This window comes from Hydra vulgaris, chromosome 12 (assembly GCF_038396675.1).
Source record: "Hydra vulgaris chromosome 12, alternate assembly HydraT2T_AEP".
Taxonomy (NCBI): domain Eukaryota; kingdom Metazoa; phylum Cnidaria; class Hydrozoa; order Anthoathecata; family Hydridae; genus Hydra; species Hydra vulgaris.
The window spans coordinates 70,824,320-70,840,636 of NC_088931.1; the positions used below are offsets into that span (position 1 = coordinate 70,824,320).

The 16,317-nt window shown below is 27.1% G+C and overlaps 1 protein-coding gene and 1 long non-coding RNA gene across 4 annotated transcripts in view; one reads left to right on the forward strand and one right to left on the reverse strand.

Annotated features, from left to right (window-relative positions):
* Positions 1 to 11,790, reverse strand: part of LOC100203695 (uncharacterized) — a 31,401-nt gene extending 19,611 nt beyond the window's left edge. Inside the window, exons 1-2 of one of the 2 annotated variants that reach the window (XM_065814278.1) lie at positions 11,637 to 11,790; positions 128 to 387 (exon numbers count right to left, since the gene is read on the reverse strand). In XM_065814278.1, the coding sequence (XP_065670350.1) occupies positions 128 to 387; positions 11,637 to 11,763 (387 nt within the window). In that variant the 5' untranslated portion in view covers positions 11,764 to 11,790. Of the gene's footprint in view, positions 1 to 127; positions 388 to 11,034; positions 11,324 to 11,636 lie in introns of those variants that run through there. The other variant, XM_065814277.1, reaches the window with a different exon arrangement.
* Positions 11,791 to 13,655: 1,865 nt separating this feature from the next.
* On the forward strand, positions 13,656 to 16,094 carry LOC136088976 (uncharacterized). 2 transcript variants are annotated; one of them, XR_010642677.1, is made up of 3 exons: positions 13,656 to 13,888; positions 14,048 to 15,064; positions 15,833 to 16,094. It is a non-coding gene; the product is annotated as an uncharacterized LOC136088976 (long non-coding RNA). The 2 variants fall into 2 exon arrangements; XR_010642676.1 differs by lacking the exon at positions 15,833 to 16,094 and having other exon boundaries at positions 14,048 to 15,210.
* The last annotated feature ends 223 nt before the right edge of the window (positions 16,095 to 16,317 follow it).

The following is a 16,317-nucleotide window of genomic DNA, read 5'->3' on the forward strand; positions in this document are numbered from 1 at the left end:
GATGTGAAATATATAAATACTCTAAAAATAATGACTATAACTTCTGAAAATACATTTTCTTTTTTTAATTAGAAAATTTTAGATATTTAAATAAAAATAAAAATAACAAGAAAAAAATTTTTTTTACCTCATTTCTCCATCCACTAAGAGGTGGAAACAAATCTCTATCTTTCCAGTCTCTCATTACACATGCAAACTGTTGACTTCTTGACTTTTTGTCATTTAACGTGGATGCCATAGTAACATATTTAACAGTTTTGGTAAGTAAATCTCTAACAACATAAAATATATCATGATAAAACTCTAACTTTTTTAATACTGCTGGTTGTATCAGTCCTATCTGCACATCATCAAGTATAAACGGAACACACCCATTTTGCTTTTTACCTAGAAGAAAAAAATTGATTAATAATTATAACATTGGTTTTACTGTAATAATTATTAGCTTTCTTTAGTTTGTTGGCTAAGAGTTAAAAAATCGAGTGAGAGGAAAAAATTGCAATGCATAAAGTATCTACATTTATTCCCCACAGTCAATTGTCAACCAATTTCTAAATCAATGCTAATTTATTTCTTTTGTATATAAACATCTTTGACATTTTTCATAGATACCTTATTAAAGTAAAGCATTTTGTAATCATTGATATCATTATAAATGTAAATCAAAATATATAATAAATATGAGTTGATAGTATAATATAAGTATACAATATGACATGAACCCATAATTGAACCCCTGCTAATATACATTATCAAATTTGATTTCTGGTACTTTTTGATGATGGCCTTTATTGAAAAATATTCATAAATATTTTCATAAACTTTTTGTTACTACCACTGCCACTGTATCAGTTTGTTACTACCACTGCCACTGCATCAGTTTGTTACTACAACTGCCACTGCGTCAGTTTGTAGTAAAACTTTTAATGACTCATTGTGTTTAAAGAACACAAAATCAAATACAATTTATGTAAAAATCATTAAGTTTAATAAACAAATAGATTTTGGTTTAACTGTATCTTTAGATAAAAAATCTGTTACAATGTCGTCAATCCTTTTCTATTTTTAATTGAATTTCTTAAAGTCTTAATTTATCTTATTTCTGTCGACAAACTCAGAATCAGTATTTTGATTTAAGCTTGCTTGGCAAATATTATCAGTTTCTATACTTTATATTATTCTGTGTTTTAATTTAATTAAAAGCGTTTTATAAAAAAAAAAAAGAGTTTATATATAAAATAAGTTTCTTTAACAAAAAAATTCAGTTGCAGTTTAGTTGCTTTTTTTTTACAACTTTTTTTCTATTATAACATAGCAACCACTAATTAAAAGAGCAAAAAATATGTGGCACTCTTCCACTATGGAATTCATAACATTTATAAAAGTTATCAAAACGGAAACAGTTTTTACACAAGACCAAGAGCAAATTTAAAAAACTACTTTATTATTACAACTTTATCAATTTATTTTGAGTCATTTAAATAAGAAGACCTTTGGTTTGTCGAAGTTTTTACTTACACTTCTTACATTTATGTTTATTGCCTTATTTTCATTAGGTTTAATTTTTAAAATGCTGCAAAGTATTTACATTTTAATCTTTTAAAACATTTTTGACATAAAAAAAAATCATAGTTTAGGAGGGAGAGGTATATGTTATTGGATATAGTTTAGGAGGTTCAGGTATATGTTATCGCTTGTGACAGAAAGGAAGGGGTTAAGAATTGACAAATATAGGGTGACGTGCTTTATAGATGACCACCTTGATTGCAATTACAAACAATTTGTTTTACTAAAACAAAATTAAAAAAAGTTATAACTGATTTTTTTTTACATTAGGAGAAAAGCAAATTAAACTTTTTTTTTTTAATGTCTAAATAAAAATATTTTTATAATTCTTATTTCTATGTACTTATAGTATATTTATATGTCAACCAAAATAAGTATACATAAACAAATAAAAAAACAATAATATAAACAATTTTAATTACTATTAAAATAAAAAAAAATAAAAACTTTTTTTTACTAATATAAAAAGCCTCAGTTAAAAAAACCTTGTCAAACCAAGGTGACAAAATAAGAATTACTTAATGGCGTAATTTACTTTGTTAACAAAAAAAGTGCCAAGACTTTGGTAAATGCATGTAGTTTTAACTTGTTACACATATATATGATAAAAAATGTGCTTTAACTAGGCATCATTATATATATATATATATATATATATATATATATATATATATATATATATATATATATATATATATATATATATATTTATATACATATATATTAGAGAAAGCAGCCTTTATACTTTTTATAGTTTGTAGTTAAAAAACTACAAACTATAAAAAGTTAAAAAAACTTTGAAACAATAGATAAATGTAACATTAACAATAAAAAAGTTAAAAGGTATCTGTATATGCTGTATTTAGATGATTATAAAAAGTTGTATTATATTCTGTAATAAGGAGTGGGCTAATGCTTTTTTAATAAAAGAATTTAAAAAATTTGTTGACTGAATTCAAAAAGAAATATAAAAAACAATATTTTTGCTACATATAATACACTTTAATTGAATCTGTTTGATAAATTAAATTGTGTTTTTACTGACTAAAATATTAATGCTGTCATTGAAATACAAAAAGAAAAAGAATATTGTTCAAACTTCAGCAAAGAAGATTTTTTAACTTTAAGCACAAAAAAAAACAACCTTTTTATCACTCCACCTGACACAACAAATTCCCTAGCTCTTTACTGAAATTAACCAGAAATTGCATTTTATGTACAGTAGTGCTCAATCTGAATATTTTTCCCCATTTATAGTTCTGACTTAAAAAACTTCTTTGCCCCTATGCTCTTGGTTAAGTAAAGACTAAAAAGGGTGTCTTAATAAAAATAAAAACAATATTGTTGGTAGACACAAATTTAAATGCAACTAATGTTTTGTAGAAGTTCTCCAGATTTCAGGGGCAAATACAAAATACCTGTTAACCAGCCCCAAACCCCTTTTGTATTAAACATGCACTGGTGAACCTGTGTTACATTGTTTCCTGGCTAGATAATAAACGCTGGACTTTTCTTGACTCAACACAAGCCTTTTCTTGTGCCTTTTTGTTATGGATGCTGTTTTAAAACTCTTTTTGTTTAATGGTTCTGAGGTAGGCTTGTAATAAGGTTTCCAAAATATTGTGGTAGCTCTAAGAAAATTTGATTCCATCAACAGCTGTAAAAATTAATAGTTTCATGTTGCGCATGGATGGTGTCCCAGTTAGTATTTTTGCTGTGGATTTTTGATACCAAATCCTTATTTAGCTTCACACAAGTTTTTTTTACGACTTTGAGTTAATTAGCATGACTGAAGTAACCATGTACCTCATTGCTTAGGGTGCCAATTGCTATTAATAATTGAGTGACCTTTTCTAATAATTTAAAACATGACAAAGATAACTAAAAATATTAAACAGAAAAAGCCATCAGTACCACCTAATTCTTGAACCTACTCATGCGTTTATAACTGTGACTGAGGACATCACCTTGAAAGTTGCATTTCAAAGCTTTCTGTTATCTTCTAGTAATGGTTCCCAAACTCTGTGGTAGTATAACTTGTTTATGTGACAACCTGTTTCTTTGTGATACCAAGAAGAATGAAGCCATTTTGAAAAAATTATTTGTAGTCATGATAAAAAGACATTTATTCTCAAGAGAGTTGTTCTGGTGGAAAAGATATTAAAAAGATTACTTCATTGTTCAATAGCAGAGGCACACAAGGAACATGTTCTTTCAAATGTCAATAACCCTATTTTACTCAACTAATTAAGATCCAATACTTTCTAAACTACCTTATAAATCCTGAAACTTAATTTCCTGCTTGGTAGAAAATGGTATCTTTAGTTTTAATCTAAAAAACTCTAAAGGTCTTATTGCCAAATCAATCTTTTTAATACTATAGCAAGTTTTGATAAAGAAAACTTCTCATATCTCATTTTAATTTTTTTACAACAATCAATACAGACTTTTTACAACAATCAATACAGACTTTTTACAACAATCAATACAGACTTAAATTCTACCAGTTGCTGAAATTTTTCTACTTATATAAGCATGTATTTTGGTGATTAATATAAAAGCTTTGAAGTATTTTGTAATGTTTTTATCTTTCAATTTTTTTTTAATCTTTTCATGTTTTAATTTTTTAAAGATTTTTTTTTGCTTTCAATTACAATAGGCATGAACAAGTTTAAATTAATTCAATTATTTTTTTCGTTAAGTTCATTACTATTTTAAAAAGACTACATTATTTATTTAAACAATTTTTTTTGCAATGTATATACAAATAATATAAAAATAATTCTTATATAAAAGTAAATGTATAATTATACAATTTAACAATATTATATGTAGCACTTTTAAATATTTTAAATAAAATTTGTTCATTTATTAAACAATCATTAGAAGTAATTTATTGCTTAACATAAAAGCGTTTTACAAAACTTTAATAAAATCTTTCAAAAGATAAGATTTAAAATAATTTATTTCAAACTTAATTAAAAATGTAACAAAAGTAATTCTTGCTTTGAGTTTTTTGAGTTTTGATGTAGTGCTTATATATTTTCTTTTTTGAAAAATTTTTTTCTTCTTTCTTTAGGTTTTTTTTAATTTTTTATTATTCTTCCTAATTAAATTTAGCTTAGCGTTTTTTTTTTCAGAGCAATTCTAAAATACATATATCATCAAAACATCTAAACAGTCATGGTCAAGTTGTCAAAAATAAAAATCATTTGCATGGTCAGCAATAGCATTCAATTGCATGCCATTCCTGTTCATGTCTGAGTATGTGTATATTTATATACATACATATACATACGTACATACATACATACATACTTACATACATACTTACATACATACATACATACATACATACATACATACATACATACATACATACATATATACATGCATGCATGTATGCATGCATACATATTAGGGTGCATCAAATGCCAAGCTAATACTATGTTAAGCAAATACTTTCTACCTAGAGAAAATTTCATGCAATTTGGAACTCATTTAGGGGGTCCACCACAAATATGAAAAATGTTACAATGCATGACACAATGGATTTTTTGCATGCTAAAAAATCTTAAGCTTAATATCCCTTCATCCTAAACTGATTAGCTGATTTCTATGTTGCTATCTATTATATGCTGGTTTACATCAGTTGCCATCATGCATTTTTGAAATATTTAATGTCTGCTTCTGTAGTATCTGTTGTTGAAAATATATCAGGGTCTGTTACAGCAAAGTTGCCAAAAAAGACAAGACACTTATCTGCAATATTTGGTTTTGGTAACGACATTAATGAGCTTGATACTAAGATAACTGGTTCTCGACTGCTGACATCAATGCAAGTCTTGCGTTATTTAATGTGGCACATCAAAACTTGAGTGCAAGAAAGCCATGCCAAATTTTAAAGTGCTTAAATGGTACTAGCACAGATTTTCATCTTTTATGGAAAAGCTAATTAAATAAAACAAGCAAATATTCCAATGATTAGTGAAACTAAATCATGCTTCTAAAACTATTAGATGACAATGCAAAACTAAGAGCCATTCTGATTAAATGAAGGTCAACTGTATAGTGCATTGAAAATGTTCAACAAATGGAAAAGACACTGTCTAATACATTTGCACTCTGGCCCAGTAATTTTAAACAACACATGAAGAACACTGAAGATTTTCTAGACAAGTAATGACAGAAACGACAGTAAAATTCTTTTAATACCCAAATCAACTGTCTCTACTTTGTCTGGAAAACTCCTAAAGTCATCATCATTCAGCCTGGACTGGTACACTAGCATTCATTATTTATGATATTCTACAAAAGCTAAAGCTTGTTTTTGTTGCAACAAGACTGAGGATGACCCCATTACAACAAGCTGCATACACTGCTGTGCTTATTGCAGAAGCTGGAGGAGACTTGTCCTAAGTCTCTGCATTCTTTTCAACCACTGATAAATGCCGCCGTCAAGAAGCAAAAACTATTACTACCGACTACAAAGATCAGTGGGTTGTTCTAAAGCTGTTCACATTACACTTGGACTCTAAGTTACTCCCTTCATTATCAAACAAAAATATTTCTGAAGAACGACTTACAGTAGTGGTTGGAAATACAAATCAGCTAAAACTTCTTTGCATTCCCCCATATCAACCTGGTATAGGTTAAAACACAGGTGACATTGTAGCAAACTTAACATTTCCTCTCTTCACAGAAATGTTGTGATTCAGTGGTAAAGATGATATTTGATACTACAGCATCAAACAGATATGTGACAGCAGCATGAGCCACAATCCAGCAGCGACTAGGTAATGCTGTTCTATGGTCCGCTTGCCATCATCATGTTGGTGAACCTATATTATTACATGTTTTTAGTGATCTAAAAATTGAAACTTTAAAATCTCCAGATGTTACAGTGTTTTTTAGATTTCGTAAACACTTTGAACTTCTAGGTTCACACAGATTAGTAACACTACATTCATCAATATCTGCAACTTTAAAAAGTTTGCAAAACAATTATCTTGCTTTCAATTAATAACAACAAACCAGGTGACTTTAAAACTCCATTGTTTTTGTAATTTTGTGACACTTGTTTATAGTTCATAGTGGATGTCTTGCACATCTGTGAAAGACGCATCATACCGCAACTTGAAATTTTACCAGGCAATGCTGTCATATGCAGCTGTTAATCCAGAGATACAACAGAGTGCAATTTGTACTTCCAAACAATGGTACTTATAAACAGAGATAGTATCTCTTGCTCTGGGAGTAGTAAAGTGCCAGCAAATGAATGTCACGCTCTTTCAGACAAACTTCTTGCAGAAAAGACTGATGATGCACAGATTTGGAACAGGATTTGGAAAGCCTAGATTTCTCACTAATGAGATAACAATTTTAACAAGATAAGCAGATCTGGTTGGACCAGACTTGTGGTTTATCTTTCACAACCTTCAGTTGAACTCAGAGCTCTTGATACATGATGATGTCTGTAATTGGTCAAACTTAACCTCATTTATTGCATCATTAGTCAACCTGAATGCAATTAACATTGTCAATGACTATGCTTAGTGGGGAGTTAAACTTAGTTAGAAAGTTTGCACACTTTCTGGCTTCTTTAAAGGGAGAAGAATATTATCAGAATGTTCTGGTTGAGCAAGATCTGGAAATTAGCTTTAAAATAATCAACAACAGTGTAAAAGTGAGTGATGTAAACTTCTTTTTAATTCGCTTTCTAGAACAGTGTCTCCCAACCTTTTTAGTGCCATGCTCCTCCAAAGCTCATAAAATTTTAACATGTCCCCCATGTTACATATGAATAATTTTTAATATTATAAATTTTTCATAAGTAGCATAAATAATACACTGCAGGAAGAAACTACAAAAAGTTATTTATTAAACAAAAAAATTCAAGTAAACAAAATATAGTAAACAATATAAAAGTAAATATAATAAAATACATCAGGTATTCAAGTCTAAAATAAATGAAATTTAGTAAGATCCTTGAGCTTGATGCTGGTTTCAAAGAGATTTTATATTGGGTTCCAATTTTGTTAGCTTCATTCTTTACCTCCTCGTTGTGTTATATCCAAACAATTTCTTTTTTGAGATAACAAATCAGTTATTAACTAAATCCGCATTCAGCTAAAAATGAAAAAGGAAACAGTAATAATAGTTTTCTTGCACATTCTGTTGTGCTTGGATATTTAATTTTGGTCTCTTCAAAAAACCATGCCATCGATCCTTTTATATTAAACAAAGTTTTAACTGACTTGTCATTCTGCATTTCTGCTAATTCTTCTTGATACTGCATATTTGAAATATGAGATAAATTAACTAACATTGGCTGCATCAACTAAGTTGGAAAATCAATTTCTTCTAAATTGAAAAATCTTCCTTTTAAATCAGCTGATAAGTTTTTTAGATGCTCGACAATATTAAGCATAGCGTTATCAGTTACTTCAAATTTTTGAAGCCAATGAAACTTTTCAAATTGTTTTTGGTAAACATCTTTTTCAAATAGTTCAATAGACGTAATGAACCAAATATGTTCGTTTTTGCATCGACAAGAGTTTTATTTGTTCCTTGAAGTTCTTTATTCAATATACTTAGTTAAATATGGGTTAAATAACTCAAACATGCCTTAGAATCGATTATTAACAGATATTGCATTTCAGTTTTGTCGCTTAAAAAATCACTTAGAATATCAAACAGTTCCATAAATCTTTTTAAACAGTTTCTTTTCAAAAGCCATCTTACCTCAGTGTGAAGTAAAAGTCTCACATGGGCTTTGTTGTTTTCACAAAATAATTTAAAAATGCGCTCTTGTTTTGCACTTGTTGTAATAGAATTAATGCATTTTACAACCAAGTTCATTATTTTATTTAGAACAGGAAAAAGAGTTTTAGCTACCAAGTTTTCCCTGTGAATAACACAGTGTACAAGAAGCATATCTGGATTTTCATCCTTCATCAGTTTTGAGCAACCATTTTTTTTGCCCATCATATTAGGAGCACCATCAGCAGCACAGGATGTTATATTTTTTATCGGTATTTTATTCGTATCCAAGTAACTCTTTAGTGGTAGTACTGCTTTTTAATGATTTGCAAAATAACATTTCTTCAGCAAAATCATTATTATCAATGTATTTGACATATGTAAGTAATATTGCTTCGCTGTCTCTCAATGATGATTCATCCATTTGAACCGAAAAAAGTCTTGTTTTTAATTTTTCGATAAGTTGTATTTGTTGAAATACAACTTATCGAAAAATTGAGTTTTTATGGTCATCTTTTCCAAAAACAGTTTTAACAAATGTTGATATTGAAGGCTTGATTAACTGCTCTACTATTAAAGTCGCTCTTTTTTCATAATTTTTCTTTAAAATTTGAAAACAATTCAAATTTGAATTAACTTGATCTTTATGTTTTGCCTTCAAATGTGCTTCAAGACAACCTGGTTTCATTGATTTATTGCTCAAGCATTGTTGGCATAATAGACAAAAAGATAATTGTGCATCATGGACAGCAGGTATGAAACCAAATTTTAAATACCTTTCCGAGTACTGCTGAATTTTTTTCTTGCTTGCACTACTGATGGGTTCAAAAACGAATTTTAAAATCAATTAGGAAATTAAAAAAATATATTTTGTAATGTTTTGTATTCTTATTTATTATTAAAAGAGAATCCACATTGGTTTTGTATTATATTTATCCCTATATTTGAATATTAAATTATAAACAACTAGTTATATATAAACTGTGCGTAGTCTTCTTGACTTGTTATTCCAACTGTTATTATGTTTAGCGCTATAGCTTTTAAGTGAGAATTTCTTGTACAGAATTAGTCTCTCAAGGGAATACTTTCGCAATAAGTTTTTGTGCAAAGGGATTACTTATTCCGCAATCGCTAATCGTTATTCTGAACTAGCATTTGAAATGATTATCCAGAGGGAATTATTTTCGTAACAATCATTACATATTTCTTTATTTTTCTATGAGGCATCTAAATTCTAAATAATTAATTAAATACATTTACAATTATATTTAATTACCAATTATATTTAAATATCACTTATATTTATTTATAAAATGTATTAAAAATTTGAAAAAACAACAATAAATTCGAACAACTGCATTTATTTCTATTGACAGAAAAATACAAGCAACTGACAATCCTAGTCCAAAGTCTAGTTTCCCGAATCCTAGTTTGTCAAAGCAAATCTTAGCTTTCCGAATGCATTCCGATGAAAAATTTATGCATGATGCACTTCATAATATAACGTACATTGAGATTTGACTATGTGGTATATTTAGACTGAAAAAGTTCTCTTTTTTTTCCAGCGCCCCTTAATAATCGAACTGCCCCCTGAAAATTTCCTACGCCCCACGTTGGGAAACACTGCTCTAGAATGTATTGATGTATTGCTGGTGCTATGAAACTAATAAAGCTATGGCTATAATGATATTGCAGTTGGCATAAATCATGTTAAAATAGTAAAAATTCAAAACTTACTTTCTATTATTAGAAAAAAAAAATGGGTTTAGGTTAAATAAATTTATATATATATATATATATATATATATATATATATATATATATATATATATATATATATATATATATATATATATATATATATATATATATATATATATATATATATGCTTTATGATTTTTTTTTAATAAAATAATTTGTAACAAACTTATATATATATATATATATATATATATATATATATATATATATATATATATATATATATATATATATATATATATATATATATAAATATATATATATATATATATAAATTTTAAAATTGTTTATATATATATATATATATATATATATATAAACAATTTTAAAATGTATTCTAATTTCTTATTCTTTCTCAAAATTCAATTTTAAAATGTATTCAATGTTCTTAAATGAACAGAGCAATTATAAATAAGTAGAAAATCACTTAACAAAAATTTTTCTCATTTAACACTGTGTTTCATAAATAAAGATTTCTGATGAAATCTTTATTGATGAAAAGGATTTCTGATGAGTCTTTATTGATATATATATATATATATATATATATGTATATATATATATATATATATATATATATATATATATATATATATATATATATATATATATATATATATATATATATATATATATATATATATATATATATATATATAGTCTCAAAAAAAAAGAGATTTAGTAACTCTTCCTGATGATCCAGCAATGGTGAAACTTAAAGTAGAAGATAAAAGTTAGATAAGTGTTTTTTACTAATTTATTATTGCTCTGTTCTTTAAGAACATTGAGCACTCTATTTGGAAAATACACGAACATAATTTACATATATATATACACACACACACACTTTTATAATATAAATACATTAAAAACAAGTCCTGCATGCATTATTTATTTTTTTTATAATATGTGTAAATTTTCTGTAATCCAAGGATTTTAAATACCTCTGAAACTATCAACTCTTTTAATAAGTTCAAAAATTTTTTTAGACCAGTTGTCAGATGACTTTTTTGATTCTGATTTTTTAGGTTTTGATTGAGCAGGAACTTCTTCACATTTCATTTCACAATCCATTTTTAAATAAATTTTTTTAACCCAAACAGTATAACAACAATAAATACAATTTTTTAGATTAATCACTTTGTTAAATTAAATTAATATTAATTTCAAAACGTTTGGGAAGATCCTTCAGTTTATTTTAGTTCCCAAGATGAGGCAGAACTTTACATTTTTGATCAAAGAGTCAACAATATACAGATAGAATAAAGAAGTTAGCCAAGCATAACATAACAAACATTAAAAAAAAAAGTATATCATAACATGAAAATTTTTTAGTATATATATCGAACTTATATTTTAAAAATAAATATAACGTAAAATAACGCAAAAATGGTGTAAATATGGTGTTTGTGTTAACATACTTAGTATACGTGCTAAATATTATTTAGCATATATTTTATACCAAACATATTTAGTTTATAATTCAAAAAACTTAAATATTATACTTTTGAAATAGAATTTTGACAATATTATTTTACGAACTTACTGTATTTAAAATTATTTAGCGATTGTATAAGTTCGAGCAACTTATGGGACCAATTTTCCGAATGCTCTTTATTTAATGAAGCGATGTTTAGAATGGCAAAATTGGTGTAAACATCACCCGACGTCATGCTTCTTTGTACACAACTTCCAATGCCGTCAACTTACGGATCCCCGTAATAATTCACAATAGATTTTCTCTTCGGGTTTGTCAAGAAATTATGATTATTTTTTTTATTATTATTGATAAATCAATACGGTTCAACAATATCAAAAAATCAACATTACATTAAAATCGTGAACTTCTACAACTCTTGAAGAAATGTATACACGATATATTTTGAATTATGTAAAGATCATTTAAAATCCGCAAAGACAACCCTTATGGAACCTTCAACACAGGTTTTGCTTATTGCAGCTTTGCATATGTAGTGTAGAAAGAGTCTATTTAAATAGTTTTTACTTAATATAATAGATCTAATTAACAGTGCGTTGGATTTACAAAACTTTTTCGTTTATGGAAAAATAATTTAACTTGCTAAAAATTGGTTAAGAAAAAGTTTATTTTTTAATTTGTTAGAGATATATCTTCTTTAGGCAACTTTAGGCAATATTATTTCCTAAAGTTTATCAAGCTGCTCAACCACCCCCAACGGGGTTAATTAAACAACTGTGTGGGGCAAGTTAAACAATCAATGAATAAATGAATATGCATGATAGGGAACTTGGAAAAATCATCAACAAAATAATTGTGTTTATAATTTACAAACTTTATATTTTATTCACTTTAATAACGTAAGTAAGAGAAGAAAAATGTTCAACTAGTAAGAAAGTACCGTAAAATATGAAAAATTCTAAAAGCATCTAAGATCAAAAGTAGCAATATAAATATGAAGGGGTCTGGGCAAAAACAGGGAATGTCAGTTTTTGAAAATTTTGAGATTTTTTTATGAACATGTTATACAAATCATAGGCTACATTCTATATTGAATTTGAAGCAAAAAAAAAACTAAAAAATAAAATAATAATGAAATAAAACAAATATTAAAACTAAGGGGCCAATTTAGAGATTAAATAATACCCCTGCTACGTAAAAACAGGAAATGTAATGCTCTTGCTACTGTAAAACCAGGAATGTTCAATATTTTTTGTTTTGAAAACAATAAATACGGCCAAAAAAATTATGGCAGACGCACATCCTGAAATCACAAAAAAACCCTAGAAAAAAACAAGTAAATGGCAGAAAATGAGATTAAAACTTTCAAGTCATATAATGGGCGAGTCTTGTAACTGCATTCGTTTAAAGTGTTTTGAAGTTATTAGTTTGCAAGATAGACAAACAATTTAGGACAAGTTTAATCAAATGTCATGTAAAGGCCAACAGGATGCTTTTTTGACATCAATTTTAACTTCAGTGGAAGTGAGACAAAAAAGACCTAAAATACGAAGTAAAGAGAAAAATTTATACTGCTATTCTTATCAATATAATTTACTAATAGCAAGAGACTCTAGTGAAAAAATTCAAATTTGTTATAAAGCATTTCTTTCCATATTTAACATAAGCAAATCTAGACTTAAAAAAACCTAGAAGGTCTTAACAACCACTGATAAGTAGTGCATTTTCATAAAGCGAGTAATTTTTTTTTTTTAATGTTTTCAGGGTACACATAAACTTATTTATTGGCACATTAGTGCAAAAGCAAAGTCAAAACTAATAAAAAAGTTGTCAAGTATATTATTAAATAATGTTCATTGGATTATGATTAAAAAAATGTTCATAAGTTTTTGGTATAATATACCACTATAAACCAATGAACCAATGAATATATTGGATTTTTATTTGTAATTTATAATAAAATTAAAATAATTTAAAGTTTCAGAATATAATGATAAAAATGTTTTTCAGCCTAGTAATCATAATCGTCATATCCATTTTCTACTTTCAGTTTTGGTTCTTTTACTTTAAAAATTGGTTTGCTTTTTTTTTTAAATTCTGTTTAAAAACATATTACTTTTTTAATAGAAAAATTCACCCAAAGATCAAAAAGGGAAACACATGAACCGTCCTCGAAGTTTTACGAAAGACAAAAATGAAAGGATCATAAATCCTATCCAATCTTTTAGAGGACAGCAGTCTTATTTCTTTCTCAAAGTTTCTAAGAAAGTCTACCTCCCTGAAGATCTTAATCATAGCAAGATGCATGCAATGTAATTAGAAAGTCACCCAGGTGAATCCTGTTTAAGAGAAAGTTATAGGTAAGCAAAAAAACAAAAAAAAATTAATGTGGCTGATTTTTGAGTAATATTTAAAACATTGTAGACAGTTCTCATTTATCTTAATAATATCAAACTTTATTAGTATTTTTTTTTTATATTCAGATACATATTTAATAAGAAGTTTAACTTTGCCTTTAGTTACACAAGAAAAGACACATGTTCGACATGCGATAGATTTAAAATAGATTTGTCAAATAGTCATCCTCAAAATGAACTAGAAAAACTTCTAGCTGAGCGAGAGCTTCACTTCACAAGGAAAATTTTTTTATGAAAGGAAAACTGCTGCTGTACACGGTGCACACTCTTTGACCTGGTTTGCTGCAATTGCGTTTAATTTTTGGAAGAATCTTTCTTGCGTTAATATTACAACCAATGACACATATTACAAACAAAAACTTTTTTTTGCATACTTTTAACATACATAACCTGTGAGCTAATGAGGTTTACCTTTTTTTCTATGATGAGACAATAGGAAAAAAAGGATCGAATGATGTAGCATTAATGTTGTCACTCACCTTTAACTCTTCTGTGATTCATGTCCTGGACAGAATAAAAATTGGACTATGCTACGATTTCTTCACTACATGGTCCATCAGAAAAAAAGATTTGAAAATATTAAACTTTTCCTATCAGAGGACACTCTTATATGGAATGTGATCGAGATATGATCGTAATCAATCAAAAGATTTATATAGACACTCCAGCTGACTGGCGTAGGCACTTTGAGGATGCAAGAAAAACCCCTTCTCCTTTTCATATAATTTCAGTTGAAAACACCATGCTGCTAATTATAAAAAAGCACATTAAAACTTTATATTTTACCTCATCTCCAATTCAAACTTAGCCACTTCGAGAAATTGTAATTTCAAAAAACCACCCAGTTAAAACAATTTACAGAGATAGTTGGAATGGACCATTCCTTGAGGCTACTGTCACAAAACCAATTAAAAAGAAGAGAATATTGTTGGAGCCCCTTCAGCCTTTAAACAGAGTCCTCATACCTATTTCGTCAGCAAAGTATAAAGACCTACAACATCTCAAACTCTTTTGCAAGCTTGATGCACAAGAATTTTATGACTATCTTCCGTATGAAAGAGATGGTCAATCATCTCCTGTAAATGATTACTCTGACTTTGATGAAGAAGAAATTGAATTGTAAAATTTAAATTTAATCTTGTTTTTTACTTTGGGATTGATCGTATATTTCTTTTAAGGGATTTTATACATGCGCCTATTAATCGATTTGTTTATATTTATTGATGCTGAGCTGATTAGTTTTTTAAATACATATATATCATATATTCTTGTTATTATTCTTTGAAATGTATAAATTCATTGAATAAATATATTCGTGTGTGTGTGTATATATATATATATATATATATATATATATGTATATATATATATATATATATATATATATATATATATATATATATATATATATATATATATATATATCGTGTATATATATATATATATATATATATATATATATATATATTCCGTGATTGTGATACGCACTGACTTGGTTAGACAATGATACTACGTATTATTTATATTCACCAATTTTCTGTTGTAGTAGTTACTAGTCGTCACGTGAGTGCCGTACCGTGGCTGTTACATTTTTTTCAAATATATATATATATATATAAAAATATATATATATATATATATATATAAATATATATATATATATATAAATATATATATATATATATATATATATATATATATATATATATATATATATATACATGTATATTAAGTCTTGAAGTTAATTACCACTTTTTTTTACTCTTTTTAAACTACGTGAAACTAGACAAGCTAAAAACAATACTTTTATTCGAAATAATTTCCTTTGTTAATATTTTTCCAAAGTTTGATTAATTTATGGATTTCACCTTAATAAAATTTTTCTAGTTTGGCTGCTATCCATTTATCGACGTCTTGATAATCTTGAAAGCGCTGCTCCGAGAGACCGTGAACCATTGCCCGGAAAAGGTGATAATCCGACGGGACGATGTCCGCTGAGTACGGCGGGTGCGGTAAGGCTTCCCGTTTAAACTCTTTTTTTTTTTTTGGTATATATTTCGTCATCTTCATAATAAATTATATACAATATTTTTTGAGTTAAGATAGACACAAGTCTTATCATCCAGCCCCGTTGTATCATTTACATATTAAACAAAAAATAATCATAAATAAAAAAATATTGCAATTTCAGTAAAATAATATTTAATACTTTTGAATAAAAAGTGTGACATTTTTTTTTTTTCTTGTTATTGTTTTTGATTCAAATACGATACAGCGTAAAATAAAAAAATAAATAAAATTTAAAGATAAGTAATGATGTAAAGGCACCACCTCGCATTTTAACAAAAGGAAAAGTTAAAAAATAAAAGAAA